Here is a 19,105-nt window from a genome sequence, read left to right as displayed (position 1 = left end):
TACACGGCAATGGACCCAGGAGACATAGTGCGCAGGCGCCTACAGCGCGCGTCTCATAAACCGCAAGCGAAGTGTGATCCACCGCGAACGAAGGAGTTACGGCTCAAAAACGAAAGAGCTCAACTAACATAAATAAGACATGAAGCAACAACACGCCCATAGCTAACGACTAACGACACAGCCACACAGAAAAGAGGATTCTGCACTGCACCCCAGAGTCAAACGGAAGACACTACAGAGTCCGTAAAGGTCCACAAAGATAGTACGGAAGGTGCAAGCGAAGTCTGATCCACCGCGAACCTACAACGCGTGTCTAACACACCGCAGGCAAAACCCCGAGATGGTACAGAAGCCCCAGAGATACGGACTCCACAGCATATGTGAATCACATTACAGTAATCTATACTAATAAAAGGCAAAGCCCTCACTGACTCACTCACTCACTCACTCACTGACTGACTGACTCACTCATCACTAATTCTCCAACTTCCCGTGTAGGTGGAAGGCTGAAATTTGGCAGGCTCATTCCTTACAGCTTACTTACAAAAGTTAGGCAGGTTTCATTCCGAAATTCAAAGCGTAATGGTCATAACTGGAACATATTTTTTGTCCATACACTGTAATGGAGGAGGCGGAGTCACGTATCGCGTCATCACGCCTCCTACGTAATCACGTGAACTAAAAACAAGGAAGACATTTACAGCACGAGTCACACGCGGGAACAAAGGTAAATGACGTTAATTTTTGACTGTCTTTTAATACTGTGTAAGCATACATATTAACACATGTGCAATTAAACGTCTGCATTTACGGGGTGATTTGTCAGGCTTAAAAGCTCACCTTTTATCAAACGCGGGAAGAAAGGTAACTGACGTTGTTCACTGTCTTTTAATACTGTGTAACCATACATATTAACACATGTCCAATTAAACGTGTGCATTTACGGGGTGATTTCTCAGGCTTAAAAGCTCTCCTTTTACTAAAAAGGTAAATGCAAAACTATTTTCAATCAGTTTATTGAAACGCTCCCGTTAAGGATTGCAATAACATATTCGCAAGATAAAAGAACGAAGTAGGGGGAAATGGAGGAACAGCCGCAAACAGCGAAGAGCAAAAAATTAATTAAACAATTGAGAACGGAGCGAGTTAAGCATACAAGCATGTTCATAAGGGAAACAAAGCACAGTGTAAAACGTAAGTTTAAATTAAGTTTATAGAAACGCTCCCGCTGCGGATTGCAATAACATATTGGCGAGATAAAAGTTTAATGAGAAGACACGAGGTATAAACGAACCACACGCCGTGGCGCAACGTTAGGGGCAACAGTTTCAACCATTCTATGATCTGCTTCTCGCAACTGAAAGACGGCACATGGCGGATGTTAGCCGACTTGCTGACCGCAACGTTAGGGGCTTCAACTATGGCGCTGACGCCGAACCGAAAAAAGCAACATCTCAGAGATCGTAAAAAAAAAAATAGGACGTAATGTCGTTTTACTCGCTGTAGATTTTAGTCAAACATTACCAGTTATTCCACGAGGGAGACCAGCAGATGAACTCAACGCGTGTTTAAAATCCATGCTTCTCCCACGCTCGGTTATATGTCGCGTGTTCTCGGGTAGGTGCACCAAAAAATGTATACATTTAAGCATGTAATGGGCAAACAAAAAATGAGGTATACCCGAAGGCACTGCAGTAGTACTTAATGTAACTTTACTTCTTAAATGTTAATGTTTTACTGTTTAATAATTTATACGCTTCTTATATGTTGTTCAAATTCTTTTATCAAAATACCACTGACAGCGCAATGCACGATAACATGGAGTGAATACACCATACGCATCCGCCCACGGCTGCCCTGCTGTGCGCAGATAGGAGTTGATTCTACAATAAAATAAAATAAAGATAAAAAGAGTAAAACAATCATCACCCATAAAGCGTGTGTGTGTATATATATGTGTATATATATATGTTGATATGTGGATGTGTATATGTATATATATATATATATATATATATATATATGTAGATATGTATATATATGTGTATATGTATATATATGTTTATATGTGTGTGTGTGTATTTTATATATATAAAACACAGCAACACTCATAACAATGACAACACAATTACATTGACAATCATGTTACGTTATTTTTAAAATGTTTCCTTTTTTTTTCATAACCTCTTTAACACACTACTTCTCCGCTGCGAAGCGCGGGTATTTTGCTAGTACAATAATATGAGTACTCACAGAAAAAACAAACACAAGACGCCTCGGCGTCCCGCCCCACAATCAAACCGGAGAGAGTACAGAGTCCCCAAACGTCCACAAGACACAGCATAGTCAAACCCGAGATAGTATGGAGGGCGCATGCGCCTACAACGACAACCACATAAAACACACACACGGCACCAGAGGTATAATATTAATAAACGAACGCTCCGTATTAAACGGACAGAATCCCCAAACGTCCAGAGTACACAGCATATGTGAAGCACATTACAGTGATACATTACTAACGGTACAACCACAGAACACACAGACACGAGACCAGATGGAGGAGTACGGAACCGTACACGCCCACACTACATGGCATAGTCAGACCCGACATAGTACGGAAGGTGCAGGCGCCTACAACGCACGTCTAAAACACCGCAGCCAAAAACCCAGGATAGTACAGACGCCCCAAAGATCCGGACTCCACAGCATATGTGAATCACATTACAGTAATACAATATTATAAGTACTCACGGAAGTAACAAACACAAGAGGCCTCGGCATCCCGCCCCACAGTCAAACCACAGAAAGTACGGAGTCCCCAAACGTCCACAAACCACAGCATGGTCAAACCTGACATAGTACGGAGCGCCTACAACGACAACCACAGAGAACACACACACGACACCAGAGGTATAATATGAATAAACAAACGCTCCGTATTATACGGACAGAATCCCCAGACGTCCAAACTACACAGCATATGTGAAGCACATTACAGTGATACATTATTAATGGTTGCTAACAATACTGTTCACTTTAACAACGCCAATCTCCCATTAAAGCTGCATTTGCCATGACAATCAACAAATCCCAAAGACAGACCATGGACAGAGTCGGCCTTTACCTCTCTGAGCCTGTATTTAGACATGGACAACTTTATGTAGCCTTCTCAAGAGTTCGGCATTCATGTGACGTTAAGATTATAATAACTCCATACCAAGGAAAACTCATTCACGGACAACACGCCATCTATACTACAAATGTTGTGTATATCTGTACTTCCTATATACATCATGTACACCTTTACACTCCAATATATCTCATACATAGATCTGCACATCTATACCAACATAACATAACAATTAAACTGGTATTGTCATTTACATATATTACATAGACCTACAGATATCGTGGCAGTGAACATGATACATATGTAACAATAATCTCTATCAAATGTATTTCGGGTTACCCAAGACCAGGGGTTGGCGAGTGAAGCGAGCAGGGGGCGGAGCCCCCTAGTTACTGTATATATAAAGATAGCACCTTTCATTAGTGAACCAATGCAGTCTAGAAATATGGATGCATAGTACATATAGGGCACTGCAGTGGAAGCTGTACATCCCAATGCTGTTCCAATACAAGCCACAGTGCTTGTAACAGAAAGCCTGTTCATGGTCAGACATGTTTACTGGCTGAGCAGGAGCTTAAAGGATCATTCTGGACTTTGAACTTTGGATGTGCAAAGTTTAAAATGGTTAAAACCAGTTTGCAAACTCTCTCCAATATAACCACTTTAAAATGTTCACCCTTAACTCCATATGAAAAATTCTGGGTGTGTACTGTATATATATATATTGAGTAGTAAATTTTATAGTTTTGATTTATAATTACTTTTTTTTTCCTCCTCACCCTCTTGCCTTAGTGAGACATGGCAAATTCAATAGAGGAACTTCTGACTCCAGCATTTATTGTCGATCTTCAGAAAGTTCAGAGAAATGCAAATGTTATGATTGATCGTTTCAAGAAACTTGGTGTTCAACTTCGTCCTCACATGAAAACGCACAAAACCATGTAAGTTTGTCATGTTTATTGTTTTCTCTGTTGAAAATGAATTTCAAGTTGTTTAGTACTTGCTGAAATTGTATCAGAGTACAGAAGCTGAATATCGAAGCAAAGCAGAGTTAAAGAGGGCCTGAGTCAGGGAAATGTTCACTGGAAAATTTACACACTTAACCCATTTAGGTGCAGAGTCCATATTTTTATTTCTTAACAGTTCAGCCTTATCCCCTCATATAACACACGTGAACTTTGAAACCTGTCATATATTATCAGTGAGCTAAATCTGTGCTGATTTGTCAAAGGAAATCCTATGCCTACCCTGTTTAATATGCCTACCCTGTTTACAGGTTAGCTTCTGCCCTCATCAGATAAGGGAAACATGTTGAGTGTGAAATCAGAAAAGGTCAAAGATAAAACGTGATTTCTCATTTCTTTCAATCATACAGTATGAATTAATAAATTCACACATTGATGCCTATTCTCTGTCTTTCTCCTGCCGTTAATGTTATGCAGTGATTCTAAGATAAATGAAGCAGTGCAGCTGACTTGTGCTATACAGGGTGGAGAAAAGCCAAGCAAAATGACACCTTTTGTACTGCAGCTATACAGGGTAGAAAATTGTGAAAATCCAGAACTTGAAAAAGTATTAGTATAAAAAATTGTAATGGCACATTCGAACTATATTTAGACAGAGGTTGTGTTTTGGTGAAGTCATTTGACCACAAAGCCATTGGTAGCCATATTTCCATTCATTCATTTTTTACCCATATACTTTCATGTTACAAAATTGTTCATGAAACATTTGCCAGTATTTCTAAACGTTTATGCTTTATTTCTGTCACTACACAGTGATAGCAGCTTGTGTTATTAAAAAATATCGATAGTACACATTTTAAGTTCACATTATATGTACATTATATTATTTTGATCGGATGAAGCTAGCTAGGCACACCCATATCAAAGTTGTGGATGAGTATAGTCATGGGTTCACTTGGGTTGAACTGGAGACTAAATTCTCTCATTTTGATTTATTTGGTAAGTAATCAATATCGCCGTAGACAGTAAAGTGTTATGTTATTATTTTCCCCAGCAATTCTAAAAAAGCACGATGAGCAGGTTTATAACAAGTACATGGCACATTCTTAATAGGAAATGCAAATGTCTAAGACAGTGATAAATAAAAAATAAAAACTCTTCATAGCATGGAGATGGCCATTCCATTATTCATTTATTGTGCATGTTCATCAAAATAATGGAACAATGAATATATGTTTTTATGCTGTCCAAACTCTGCAATCAACTTTTCAATGAACCAAAGGTCCGTTCTGTTATTGTTGTTTATTTAGATGATGTGTTTATCCAAGGCAACTCACAAAGCAAGTTAAAATATATAATATATCCGTTCAATCATTGATTGTGTGCAGGAATGCCTTTCATCTGCTCCCTTGTGATGTTCCTGCTATCACCTGAAAGAAAGGTTATATAAAGTTGCTTATAATGTACTAAACTTAATTATATTCCTATTAATTAGACTTACCAAGAAGCCAACCATCATCACATACTATTTGATAAAATAAAGGAATCTTGGATTGAGATGGTATCTCGCAACAATGTTAGTCAGACACATTTGAGCATCACCTATTAGTTGTATATTAATTAAATGAAAGTGCTTTCTGTTTACAAAAATATATTAATTCTGTGATGGTGCCTTTATTTTGACATGTGTGCAGTTAATTGCTCTGATTACATTAGGAAAATCTGCATTCGCTTAAAATTGCCCTTTGATCTTGGCTTGCTTATCCTGACTGTAAGGGAATTGCATATGTGTGGAGAGCATCTTCATTTTACTATCCTTGGCATGGCAGGCTCAGGGATGTCTGCAAGATTTTTGAGGTGGTCAGCCAGTTCATGCAGAAAAGAGCCCATCACCAAATACCCTTACAGTAGTTTCAGCCTGTGATGGAACAGGGATTATGTGATTTCTGCATCATGGTGTCTGTAATGTAAGCTCCAGTTAAGCACACAATCCCATGAGGACATCTCTATGATGTCTAAATTGGCTTAAACAGCCATCATCCTGAGCCAAAACATCATTGTGATTCCATGATAGCCTGCCATTAGCAATATCCTCCAAAAGAGCTAATGCTGAAATTTGCCAGTTATGTCCTACAACACACAGCACTTGCTTTTTTTAGACAAAATAGATAGGCTACACACTAAAGCAATTACAATTAACCGTATGCACTAGGCTTTATTACCAATGTTGAAGATTGTTGTATTAAGAGAATATGTCCATTAACTTTGATATAATTAGTTCAGGAACATTGGAATGTGACATTGAAATTTGCAACAAAACTAAATATTTTTTTCCACTTCATTGTCCTTCAAGTTGTCACTCAACTTTCATACCATTTTTTTAAATTAAAATACCAACTTTTGTGTAATAAGTGGCTTTATGCATATTTGAGAGTGTAAATACATTTTATACATGAAGCCCCATGTCTTGACTCCCACAAACTTATAGATTTTTAGTGATAAATCTGAATTGCTCCAGTGTGAGGGGGTGGTTGTCATGTCCAGGTTTAATTTACACCTTTGTATTCGGTGTGGTTGGAGTAGACTCCACCTAACCTTGACCCTGTAATGAACAAAATGGGTTAAAAATGGTGGATGGATACTTATTTTTAAATAAATAAAAATTAATATTTTTACAATTTGAATATCATGTATAGATATCCAATATTTTAAAATATTACAAAATGCCCATTTATAATCTATATATTTAAGTCTTTCCTATTGCTCTGGCGTCTTTTAATGTACGTTTGTAATTCAGTTTGTATTTTTTCATCATGCTAATGTTGTTAAATTATATACCCTTGGAGACTTTCTTATATTGATTAGAGTTGTAATTTTATTAGTATGTGCCTATTCAGCATCTAATCTAATTGATCTAAGAATTTTAAAGTTGTCTTTAGGTGCCCTCAGGGCCTGCTGTGTTTTATACTTAAAGGATAAATTCCATATTTTTCAAGATGAAATTATTTCTTCAAAAAATGGTATATATGCATTTGCCATGCAAAATGTATTCTAAAATTCAGCGTTTTCTATAAATATTAAAAATACGTAGTTGGTCCTGGCATTTTACAACATAACCTATGGTGCACGGAGTACGTTGGAAAATGAAGCCCTAAATATGTATTCGAATACACCCATTTTTCAAGCCAAGAAGGTTGTCAAGCATTGATCCTCGTCTTAAGATAACACACATTGTAAAATTACCATATACATGTCATTTTCATTAAAAAAGCAAAGTATTATTAAGATTCAACCTTTTTATATAAGAAGACTAACTACGTATGTGCACTACATCAGCACGTAACTTCTTCCAAAACAACCATTTACTTCCCCGGGGTGTGGGTTCCTTTCGAAAGACAATATCATTCTAAACAGTTTGTGCTTCATACTTGGTGTTGTGTTGATTTACTTCTGTATTTTTATGAGAACTCCTCCTAGGAAAGCTACCTCTATCAAATAAAAAAAAAACAACTTATCCTTACCTCAACAAAAAATGTAAAGGGAATATGCAATAAAATAATAATTCTTTACATTTATACAGTGCTTTTCTCACTACTCAAAGTGCTTTTCATAAGTGAGTAGGGCGCCTCTTCCACCACCACTAATGTGTAGCATCCACCTGGATGATGTGACGGCAGCCATTTATGTGCTAGTATGCTCACCACATACATTAACTATTAGGTGGTGAAGGGGTGAGAGATAGTTACCCAATTAGAGACAGTAAATGATCAGGGAGCCAGAATAACTAGGCTGTGGTGGGCAATTTAGCCAGGACATTGGGATATACTCAGAGATCTTTTATGATCACAGAGAATTAGGACCTTAGTTTTACGTCTCATCCAAGGACGTTACTATTTGTACAACACAGTGTCCCTCTCACTGCACTGGGGCATTGGGATCTACACACAGACTACGGGGTAAGCCCCTCCTGCTAGCTTTTCAAACGCCTCTTCCAACAGCAACCCTAGCTTTTCCTAGATGGTCCATCCAAGTAGTGGCCAGGCCCAAACACACTTAGCATCAAGTGGATGACCTGTTCTGAAGTCAGTCAGTCAGTCAGTCAGTCCAACCTTCTATATCCTAGCATAGGGTCACAGGGGGTCTGCTGGAGCCAATTCCAGCCAATACAGGGCACAAGGCAGGAACAAATCCCTGGGCAGGGCGCTAGCCCACTGCAGTATTATGAAGTGCATGTGATATTATTTCCAGATCTCTATTACTGCCACAAAAATGCTTTGGAAACAGTGAAGGCAAGTTTTCTTCTATTGAAACGTTTGCTGCTTCAAAGATTAAGGGAAGTTTAAGCTTTTATTTTCCAAGGTGCTCTATACCCCATAGGATACATTGTAAAATACTAGGACTGACTATGTATTTTATAAAAGTTCTAGGAAACTCTTAACTTTAGACCACAGTTTCACATGGGAAATGCATAAGTATTTAACATGTGTAAGTAAATGACCTTGGCTTTAAAAATGCTAAATCTAGCCCTTAAATGAAATGTCTGCACTGCAGTTTGGCAGTGCATCATTGGAGCAGATTGCAGTCATACATTTCTGAGGCAATGTACCTATTTACATTGGTGGTCTGTTATTATTTCCCTTTTCACATATTGGAAAATTACTAGATGAAGAAAAAGGTAACAGTCTGGCTAAACAAGAGGTAAAGATAAAAAAAAAAACTACAAGAAGTATAAGTGGCAGAATTCCTATGTGCAGTTGTCAGATGAAATTCTTGGTAACCCAGTGTTATTTCCTTCTTTAGAGAATGTGGACATATAATGACAGGAGGGACACGTCGATGCATTGTGGTATCTACATTAGCTGAAGCATTCTTTTTTGCAAACCATGGTTTTGATGACATTCTATATGCCTTTTCATTGTCACTGGACAAAATTGATAAATGTGCAGAGCTTTCAGAGCGCCTGGAATTGTTTCATGTGCTCTTTGACAATATGACTGTACTTGAAGCCCTCAAGAAGAAACCTTTGAAAAAAGGCAAATTGTGGAGGGTGTGGCTCAAACTGGACTGCGAAAATGGACGTGGTAAGTAATGCAGATTCATCCTCTGCAACCCTGGAAAATTCCATTTGATTTTACTAGTAGATTTACTAGAATTTTGTATCTATGCTTTTTCATGTGATTTTTTGCTTGTACGCCTCATGGTCTAATTAGTGTGCATGTTATCCTTGCAAATCATTAGTTAGACAGATTAATCATTCATCCATTTTCTAATTCTATTAACTCTGTTGAAGTTATTTTGGTAGTTTTGGGCACAGTTCAATTCAGGTCTACACACACCTACAATCACTTACACCGGGCTAATTTGCTGTTACCAGTTAATATAATACATGCATTTTCTAAAAGTTTTTCTAAACTTTTCTTAAACAATAAATATGTTATTCAATTACCTATTTGTGTCTTATGATTCTACATGTAGATACCCTTCAAATAAATTGTTAGCTAAATTTATTTGCGTATTGGACATTTTAAAATAATCTTGAATTAGTAAAAATTAAAGATAAAGTGGGAAGATTTGTGTCTTTCTGTAATCCTTCAGGTTACACTGCTGATATGATCTTCATTTGATCCATCTCGAAAATGTGTCTTCACAGTTCCTCCTCAGACATAAAAGACAAAGAACCAGCCATCGTGACTAACAACACTGCTGATATGATCCGTGCAGTACAGCTTATGGAGCTACTTCACGTTGGCAGCTTTGTATACACACTTGCTTTGGTATCGCAGGCTGCTCCGAAAATTCCAAGAATTGCACATTGCTTGGCAGGGTGAGGCACGTTACAAACTTTATCCACCATAGCAGTAGAGCTAGCCACATGCTTAAAAGAGAAGCAACGTTTATTGGACTTGCCAACACACAAACTTGGGATTGATGTGGCCCTGCAATGGAACAGGGCATTGGAAATGCTAGAAAGGTTTTTCAAACCACAGCCAGCAATCTCCGCAGCAAGGTTGCTCCCGATGTGACTGGCATTCAGCTATGGAGCGACCTTACTCGATATTCAGCGCTCTTGCCTGCAACACAGCCCAGGGTGCCCAGTTGTTTTTCATGTAGTGACATTAGAGATGTGGCAGTGCTTTGCTTAAGATCTTCATAAACCCTAAGTACACTAACTACACTCATTTGCTTTGTGGTTGGTAAAGCATACCACAGTTTCAAAACCTGTATCATTTGTTGGAAGCCCTTGTTTTTAACAATGGTATAAGTTTTCTTATCTTTACAGATAAAAACTACTTTATATTCTGTTATTTTTTTTGGACATGAGGCGAATTAGATGGAAGTTTGGAGCTAAACACCATCTTCAATATAGATTTAGGCTCTACTTGTTTGGATGTCAAATGAGATTGTTTGTTTATGGGTGAGGTTGGAATAAGTGATTTCTCGGATTTGTGTGACAACAATACTTCTGAGTTCCACAACTTACATATGGCTTTGCTTTTATCCAGCTTTACTAATGCACTGTTTGAATCCATAGTAAGTCCACACATCTGATTTAAGCGTAAGTGCTAATTTCAGTTGAGGAGGACACACCATTTTATGTGAGGTAGTAAAGTGTTTTTTTCTGTAGAAAGCCTTAACAGGAGCATTAGTGAAATGTAGTGGAAAAATCTACATATACTGTATTACTTGAGTGGACTACAGATTCACAAGATTAATCTTGATACTTTAAGAATCGATATTGAATTGTTTAAATGAAAAATAACAATTCATCAGAAAATCAATATTTTTACCCAGGCCTAGTAAGGATAATATGGTTGTTAATTAATGTATGTTGTGATATTTAAAACAAAAGAACTCAAAGATGGGATGTGCCTACTTTATTACAGTGTCGTTGCCAGATTTTGCAGAAACAAATACAGCCTAAGATAGTTAACTTACCACATATATTTCTTCTAGGGTGCATAGTGTGGACCAACAGTGCTATCTGACTATTAGAGTAGTGGCTATGATAGTGCTTTCATTGCAGACATTGAATGATCGCATAGTAATAATGGAATAGATGATCATGAACATTTATTAGAGTTGAAGCGCATAATTACTTGTAATAAGCTTAGCCTAAAATCCAACAGTTTTAGCATGCATATTTTCTAATTTAGTAATGTCAATTTTAGGCACTAGACAGAAATCCAGCCTGGTCAAGGAACATCCTGACATCCAAAATAATTTATATAGGACTAATTTATATTTGACATACTGATTAAACTAATACACAGCTGTTGGGTTTCTAGAGAAAATCCAAAGTATATAGTGGAAAAACTCCTACAAACACTTAAGATACCAACCACTGTGCCATTTAAGGGTTTTTTTTAAGCATGTTTATAGCTTAAATGGCATCTGGAGTAATAACAAAAATATGCAGATTTTTTTTCAGTGGTCTACTGAATGAGAAGACAATGCTTTGGAATGTTATTTATTTATTTTAAATTTCTCTTCAGTGAGGTTCTGGCTATAAGTGTAATAATGGCAAGGTTTGATTAAGAGTGATTACGGCAGGGCCTGGCACAGCCTAAAAAGTAATTGTTCTTTGAGAATATGCTTGTCATCAAATCTATTTGATGAGCCCTGACATTACCACTCTCAATCATAAAATGGACTGCTTTATCTGGCTTCTACCAGCCCTACTTCAAAAACAAAGGACAACAACACCATCACTAGCACAAAAAATAGAAATACATGCTAATAAAATACCTCCAATGTATTTAATGCAGGACGTGGTAAGTTTTTCCTCCCACAGCAGTATCATTGCTGTTGATGATTTTGTAAGGGGCAGCTACTAGTCAGACACTTCAGAGAAAATAAAGTTACTCATATTCTCTGATTTGTGATTTAACACTGATTTTTCACCTTAGTCAGTTATAAAAAAAAAAAAATATACCTGGTTAGCCAGAAATGCCATTTGTATTTAGATAGGAGTGATACATTTTTTATACATTTAGTTTGCTTCCTTTTTTCAGAAAAAAATTATTTTTAATTGCTTTTTTTAATATACAAAGTAACAAATGAACTGCATGGAAATTCACAAGCCCAGTGAAGTCAGAGAGTGAAACATCGCAGTCTGGAGCTCCGAATACTCATATAGCATGTGAATGTGTGTGTGTGTGTATGTATATGTATATATGTAAGTCATCATAAGACCTCACTTGGCATATTGAAAACACTAGAAAGATATAGAATCAAATGACAAGCTCTTTATTTATTGGGAAGGACTGGGATAATTAAGAATATGAGTTGGAACAAGATTGTGCAGCCATTACAGCCCTCATGGGCCAAACTTGAATGCCCTTATAATAGAGAAGCTATGTTTACTTCAGTGCTGTTACCTCCTGCTCTTCTTCTGTTTGAATGTTTTTGTAACTCCCTTTTCTTTCTTCCTATTGGTCAACACTGGTTCAAAATCAGTCCTTCTCCAGTCCAGCGGTAATTGTAATGCGAGATTGTGCTAACAAATGACTTTGGGCATAGATTGTCAGCTTTACCCATAACTTTACCAAATTAGTCCTCAGTTTGTACAACTTGCTTACATAAACATGTTTGCTTATGATTGGATCAATATTGGTTTTCTTTAGACAATTTCTTTATAAAAATAAAGATAACTGATTCTATACTGTGCTTAATTTGTATTTTGTTTTTCTGGTATTGATGAAACCAAATAATTGCTTTTACTATTCTGATAAGGTAAATGTTATTTTGTATATTCTGTTAAATGTCCAGTTTGTTTATAAATTACTCCTGGAATTCAGTCAGTGGGGGCAGCATTTTCCTATTAAAAATGATTTCCTACCCAGTTATACAAAAAGAGAGAGAGGTTAGGAGCACGAATTGATACAGCGCATTGCCGCACCCACCACATGACAAACCAACTCAGGATTAGGACCCGAGTGTAGCCATGCGACGGGTGACACCTCAGCACCACACTAGTTCAGATGGAATGGAACAGCATGCGGTTTTTTTTTTATGGTGGCTGGAGAGCCAATTCTGCCACCAACCCCCAGCTTTTTCCCTGCAGGTTGGAGGGCTTACATGCAGGGCTGGATGCAGATTAACGTCATACCCAGGACAGAGCAATTGCAGTTTAAGGGCCTTGCTCAGGTGCCCAACGAAGTAGTCACTTTTGGCATTTACGGGATTTGAACCGGCAACCTTTCCGATTTACCAGTGCAGATCTTTAGTGTCAGAGCCACCACTCTGCCCACAGTGAGTCATTAAGCTCCTATGTCAAATTAAGACTGATTGTCTAATCTTTTTATTTCGTTTAGCTGGAATTTTACATACAGAGGCTGCAGCAGTGGACTTGGCCAAAGCTATATCCGAGAGCAGTGGTATAGAACTTAGTGGAGTGTACGCACATTGTGGGAACACATACAAATGTTCTGGGGCAGAGGAGATCCAGGCTGTTGCCCAGAGAACTATCAGTGCTGTTTTGAATTTTGCAGAAAAGTACGTAAGTTAAGCCTAGATTGCTATCAGTTCTTGATATTCTTCTATCTTTTTTCTGATTCCTTGTGTTAATATGTTTTCAAATCTGTCTGCTTGTATTAGCTCATTTGTTAGTGATTTATGTTTGGTATGAAGGCGCTCTAGTTAATATTCACTTGTGGTAAACTAAGTGAACTATGAAAGCTTACACATTGCAGTGAGTTTAAATTAACAGCACTGCAGTGTCACATTATTATCCTGCAAGATAGGAAAATATATGTAATGATGCTTTTTACATGGATCAATGATGTAAACTATTTGCACAATATACAAAGTAGGAAATGCTCTGTGGTTAGTATGATTTTGAAGGAGGCAAACTGCACATATGCTTTAAAAGTTAATTTCACGATAAAACGCATACTGGTGTATATTTTCAATTTTACTGTCACTTTTGAAGACAGAGACACTGTTAAGATGAGGACTGAATTGAACATTAAAAAGATAACATATTTCCTCTTACCTAATCACTCACGTTCCACAACTGTCATTGTGTCTAAGGTGCTAGCACTTAATGTATTGTGTGACTCAGACCAAAATCATTATCTAGTTAATTCTCTATTAATTAATATGGTTTCAGGTTCATCTATAACAACAATAATTTAAATGTAGATATACATTTGTAGTATTTTTCTGGAAAGTATTAAGTAGACCTGCACCTTGTGATTGCAGAGTATACGCTCAAGAAAAAGGCCATTAATTTTTTTTATAAGGTAACAAGGAGATTGGCCATTAATGAATTTCAGTGTAGCAAGCAAGATTACAAATTAATGTACAAATTTATCTATAAGTCTTTGAAGTAATTTAAGAACTCGGGCTGTATGGTCATACTTGTTACTTCATGCTATGATCACTACTGCCCTTGTTTTAATTTATTTAGAGTAAGACTCAAATTTTAACAAGATATCAGTAAGTTATGACAGTATTAAACAATGTTTAGTATAAATGAGTCACCAAGCATGGCTAATTACTGTATATAAAGTAACTACCGCAATGTTTTGATATGTCTAGGCTGGAAAAATAGTTTTAAAATGACAAAAATGTAATAACTAAAAGTTAAATGCGTGTCTGCAGTTTTAGCCTTTTTGAATAAGAGTTTTCAGTACAGTATTACTTTGCTCTATGGAGAATGCTCCCTGTTAATAAATCTGATTTTTTTTTTTTTCCAAATTTAAACATTTTCTTCCATCCACTTATTCTACTTACTAAAGCAATTAATTAATATAACTGAAGTATTGTTTGATTTTATTGGTAAAGACAGCTGAGTGTCATCAACATAAATGTAATGTTTTTGAATGACTTGTTCTAATAATAGCACATCGAAAAGATTAAAAGGTAGGTGTGAGGGACAATATATCTACAGACAGAAAAGGAGTGCTGTAATGAGACTTGCATATGAAAAATTGAGAAGTGCACCAACTTCAGTATCACATAGTCCATAAATAGAAATCTAGTATATTATTTTAGCTAAGTAATGACTGTTTTAAATAAGGACATTCAGTGATGTGGATGCAGTTAACCTTATACTACCAAAATCAAGTTAGAGGAATATGTTATGTATATTTAGATCACTTACATAAAGTAGTTTTGCATTTAAACTAAGTAATACATTTTTTAACAGGTTAAAATCTGCTGGTATCTCATGCCCAAAATTCACTACTGGGTCCACCCCCTCATGTAGTCTTCCAGTTGAAGACATGGGTTTGCTTAATGAGGTTCACCCTGGCAATTACATCTTTTATGGTAAGTGTATTGTTGTAGATTTGCAATCTTGCAATAGTTCAGAAAGTACTTTAAAACTCATAAGGTTTCATTGTTGTTTAACCATTTAAATCTGATTTAAAATATTGTTTGTACAAGTCACAGACTTGTGTAAAACATTCAGAGCATAATCTAGTTGTTTCTCTTTTATAATGGAGATATCCCTCTTGCACTGTAACAGCATATGGATGCTTTTACAGTAAATGCCTGTATTGTATTCATCATACTCAAAGTTTTAAAAACAACAAAATAAAGAATTAATGAATAACAGCCTTAAAGAACATTTCCTTCTATGCATTTCTATGTTTAGCACCAGATTAGCTTCTTACATTAACTGATTGACACTAAGTCTTAGCTAATCATACTATAACTCAGTAGACTATCATGCTTAGTGACCACCTCCAGGCTTATATTGCCACTTGTTCACCAAAAGAATATTTCTTGCTACTGCTGTTTTGAAGCACACTTTTAAAATGCAGCTCATGTTTGATTTACAGTAAATGGTCTCATTTGTAAAATGTCTTTTTTTATACCATCTATTGAATTTTAAAGTACACCTGGTAGGAAATTATTGTAGCATTACCTCAAAGTCTTTCTTCCCATTTTACATAAACATTTGTTTAATTTGGAACAATGGCAATTTTATTGGCAACCTTGTATTTTGCAGTGCAATGCCTTAGCAACACTATTAAAAAATAACCTTGCTTCATACAATTCCAGTAAAGTTTTTCATGTTACTCCAATTAATATTTTTTCATATTTTTCTCACTTTTTTTTCTAGGCACACTGGAGACTTGAAATGTGCCCCCTTTTTGCCATCCTAAATTATAGTTGCAAACGACTAACATTTCTCAGAGCACAGCTTTTTCTATAATGTATAAGAGTTACTAGCAAAATACCCGCGCTTCGCAGCGGAGAAGTAGTGTGTTAAAGAGGTTATGAAAAAGTAAAGGAAACATTTTAAAAATAACGTAACATGATTGTCAATGTAATTGTGTTGTCATTGTTATGAGTGTTGCTGTCATATATATATATATATATACATACATATACACATATATTATATATATATATATATTTATATATTATATATATATATATATATACACATATATTATATATATATATATATATATATATACATATATTATATATATATGTTATGAGTGTTGCTGTCTTTTATATATATAATATGCACACACACACACATAAACATATATATACATATATATATACATATCTACATATACACATATGTACATATACATACGTATATACACATCCACATAAACATATATATACATATACAAATTTACATATCTACATATATATATATAGACATAGATATATACATACATACATTCACATAAATTGCGCGTCCCATTTTGAATCAATACTGGACGGGATTTATCCCGTATTTTTTTTTATTATTTTTTTTTAAAGTAGCGTCTCATGCAAATCATCCCACACGCATTTTATGAAGATGCCTCCTTTCCTACTTTTGATTGGGTAATACTTGATGTCATCGTTAGTTTGATTGGTGTTTTTAACTGTCCAGTGAGGAGGGCGTGTCTTTTAAGTACAGTCTGCAAAGTGTTGGCACTAAGATGTGGCGTCAGCGCCATAGTTGAAGCCCCTAACGTTGCGGTCAGCAAGTCGGCTAACATCCGCCATGTGCCGTCTTTCAGTTGCGAGAAGCAGATCATAGAATGGTTGAAACTGTTGCCCCTAACGTTGCGCCACGGTGTGTGGTTCGTTTATACCTCGTGTCTTCTCATTAAACTTTTATCTCGTGAATATGTTATTGCAATCCGCAGCGGGAGCGTTTCTATAAACTTAATTTAAAGTTACGTTTTACACCATGCTTTGTTTCCCTTATGAACATGCTTGTATGCTTAACTCGCTCCGTTCTCAATTGTTTAATTAATTTTTTGCTCTTCGCTGTTTGCGGCTGTTCCTCCATTTCCCCCTACTTCGTTCTTTTATCTCGCGAATATGTTATTGCAATCCTTAACGGGAGCGTTTCAATAAACTGATTGAAAATAGTTTTGCATTTACCTTTTTAGTAAAAGGCGAGCTTTTAAGCCTGAGAAATCACCCCGTAAATGCACACGTTTAATTGCACATGTGTTAATATGTATGGTTACACAGTATTAAAAGACAGTGAACAACGTCAGTTACCTTTGTTCCCGCGTTTGATAAAAGGTGAGCTTTTAAGCCTGAGAAATCACCCCGTAAATGCACACGTTTAATTGCACATGTGTTAATATGTATGCTTACACAGTATTAAAAGACAGTCAAAAATTAACGTCATTTACCTTCGTTCCCGCGTGTGACTCGTGCTGTTAATCTCTTCCTTGTTTTTAGTTCACGTGATTACGTAGGAGGCGTGATGACGCGATACGTGACTCCGCCTCCTCCATTACAGTGTATGGACAAAAAATATGTTCCAGTTATGACCATTACGCTTTGAATTTCGAAATGAAACCTGCCTAACTTTTGTAAGTAAGCTGTAAGGAATGAGCCTGCCAAATTTCAGCCTTCCACCTACACGGGAAGTTGGAGAATTAGTGATGAGTCAGTCAGTCAGTCAGTGAGTGAGTGAGTCAGTCAGTGAGGGCTTTGCCTTTTATTATTATAGATACAAACATCTCTATTTCTGTCTCTTGTGTGGTACTTCTAACAAGTACTGCACTTAAAAGTCTCATCTCTCCTTTTAAAAGGTTAAGAAAATCAGGAAACCTACAAAGATTCCTGGGATTTACCTGCACAATCCTTGAAGTGCAAGAGCAAGTGTATTGTAATTGTGATCAGCAGAGAATCTCCACCCCCACCCCACCCCCTCATCAGCATAATTTGCTGTGTCACCCTAAAATAAGAGTCAACTGAAAATACAGCGTCTGTTCTCTGCTTACATGAAATGTGATTTTATAGCCCTGTGAAATTTTTTTTTTCCATTGGAGCCCTCGTTTCCAGTGTCACAATTTACTAACATGAGCATTTTTAGGATTACAGTAATCCATCCTCCATCGCGGGGGTTGCGTTCCAGAGCCACCCGCGAAATAAGAAAATCCGCGAAGTAGAAACCATATGTTTATATGGTTATTTTTATATTGTCATGCTTGGGTCACAGATTTGCGCAGAAACACAGGAGGTTGTAGAGAGACAGGAACGTTATTCAAACACTGCAAACAAACATTTGTCTCTTTTTCAAAAGTTTAAACTGTGCTCCATGACAAGACAGAGATGACAGTTCTGTCTCACAATTAAAAGAATGCAAACATATCTTCCTCTTCAAAGGAGTGTGCGTCAGGAGCAGAGACTGTCATAAAGACAGAGAAAGCAAACAAATCAATAGGGCTGTTTGGCTTTTAAGTATGCGAAGCACCGCGGCACAAAGCTGTTGAAGGTGGCAGCTCACACCCCCTCCGTCAGGAGCAGACAAAGAGAGAGAGAGAGACAGTTTGTTTTTCAATCAAAAATCAATACATGCCCTTCGAGCTTTTAAGTATGCCAAGCACTGTGCAGCATGTCGTTTCAGGAAGCAGCTGCACAAAAGATAGCAACGTGAAGATAATCTTTCAGCATTTTTAGACGAGCGTCCGCATCGCCTAGGTGTGCGAACAGCCCCCCTGCTCACACCCCCTACGTCAGGATCACAGATAGTCAGCGCAAGAGAGAGAGAAAAGTAAGTTGGGTAGCTTCTCAGCCATCT

The 19,105-nt window shown here is 36.8% G+C and overlaps 1 protein-coding gene across 1 annotated transcript in view; it reads left to right on the top strand.

The window, feature by feature from the left end:
* The window catches only part of zgc:162816 (uncharacterized protein LOC571260 homolog), a 32,172-nt gene that overhangs the window by 1,864 nt on the left and 11,203 nt on the right, over nucleotides 1-19,105 (top strand). Inside the window, exons 2-5 of the mRNA XM_028806962.2 lie at nucleotides 3,926-4,074; nucleotides 8,899-9,179; nucleotides 13,413-13,593; nucleotides 15,251-15,372. Of these exons, the coding sequence (XP_028662795.1) occupies nucleotides 3,932-4,074; nucleotides 8,899-9,179; nucleotides 13,413-13,593; nucleotides 15,251-15,372 (727 nt within the window). The 5' untranslated portion in view covers nucleotides 3,926-3,931. The remainder of the gene's footprint in view (nucleotides 1-3,925; nucleotides 4,075-8,898; nucleotides 9,180-13,412; nucleotides 13,594-15,250; nucleotides 15,373-19,105) is intronic.

This window comes from Erpetoichthys calabaricus, chromosome 8 (genome assembly GCF_900747795.2).
Source record: "Erpetoichthys calabaricus chromosome 8, fErpCal1.3, whole genome shotgun sequence".
Lineage (NCBI taxonomy): Eukaryota > Metazoa > Chordata > Cladistia > Polypteriformes > Polypteridae > Erpetoichthys > Erpetoichthys calabaricus.
Note: the sequence above shows the minus strand (reverse complement) of the source record. Positions and strands in the feature narration are given on the sequence as shown.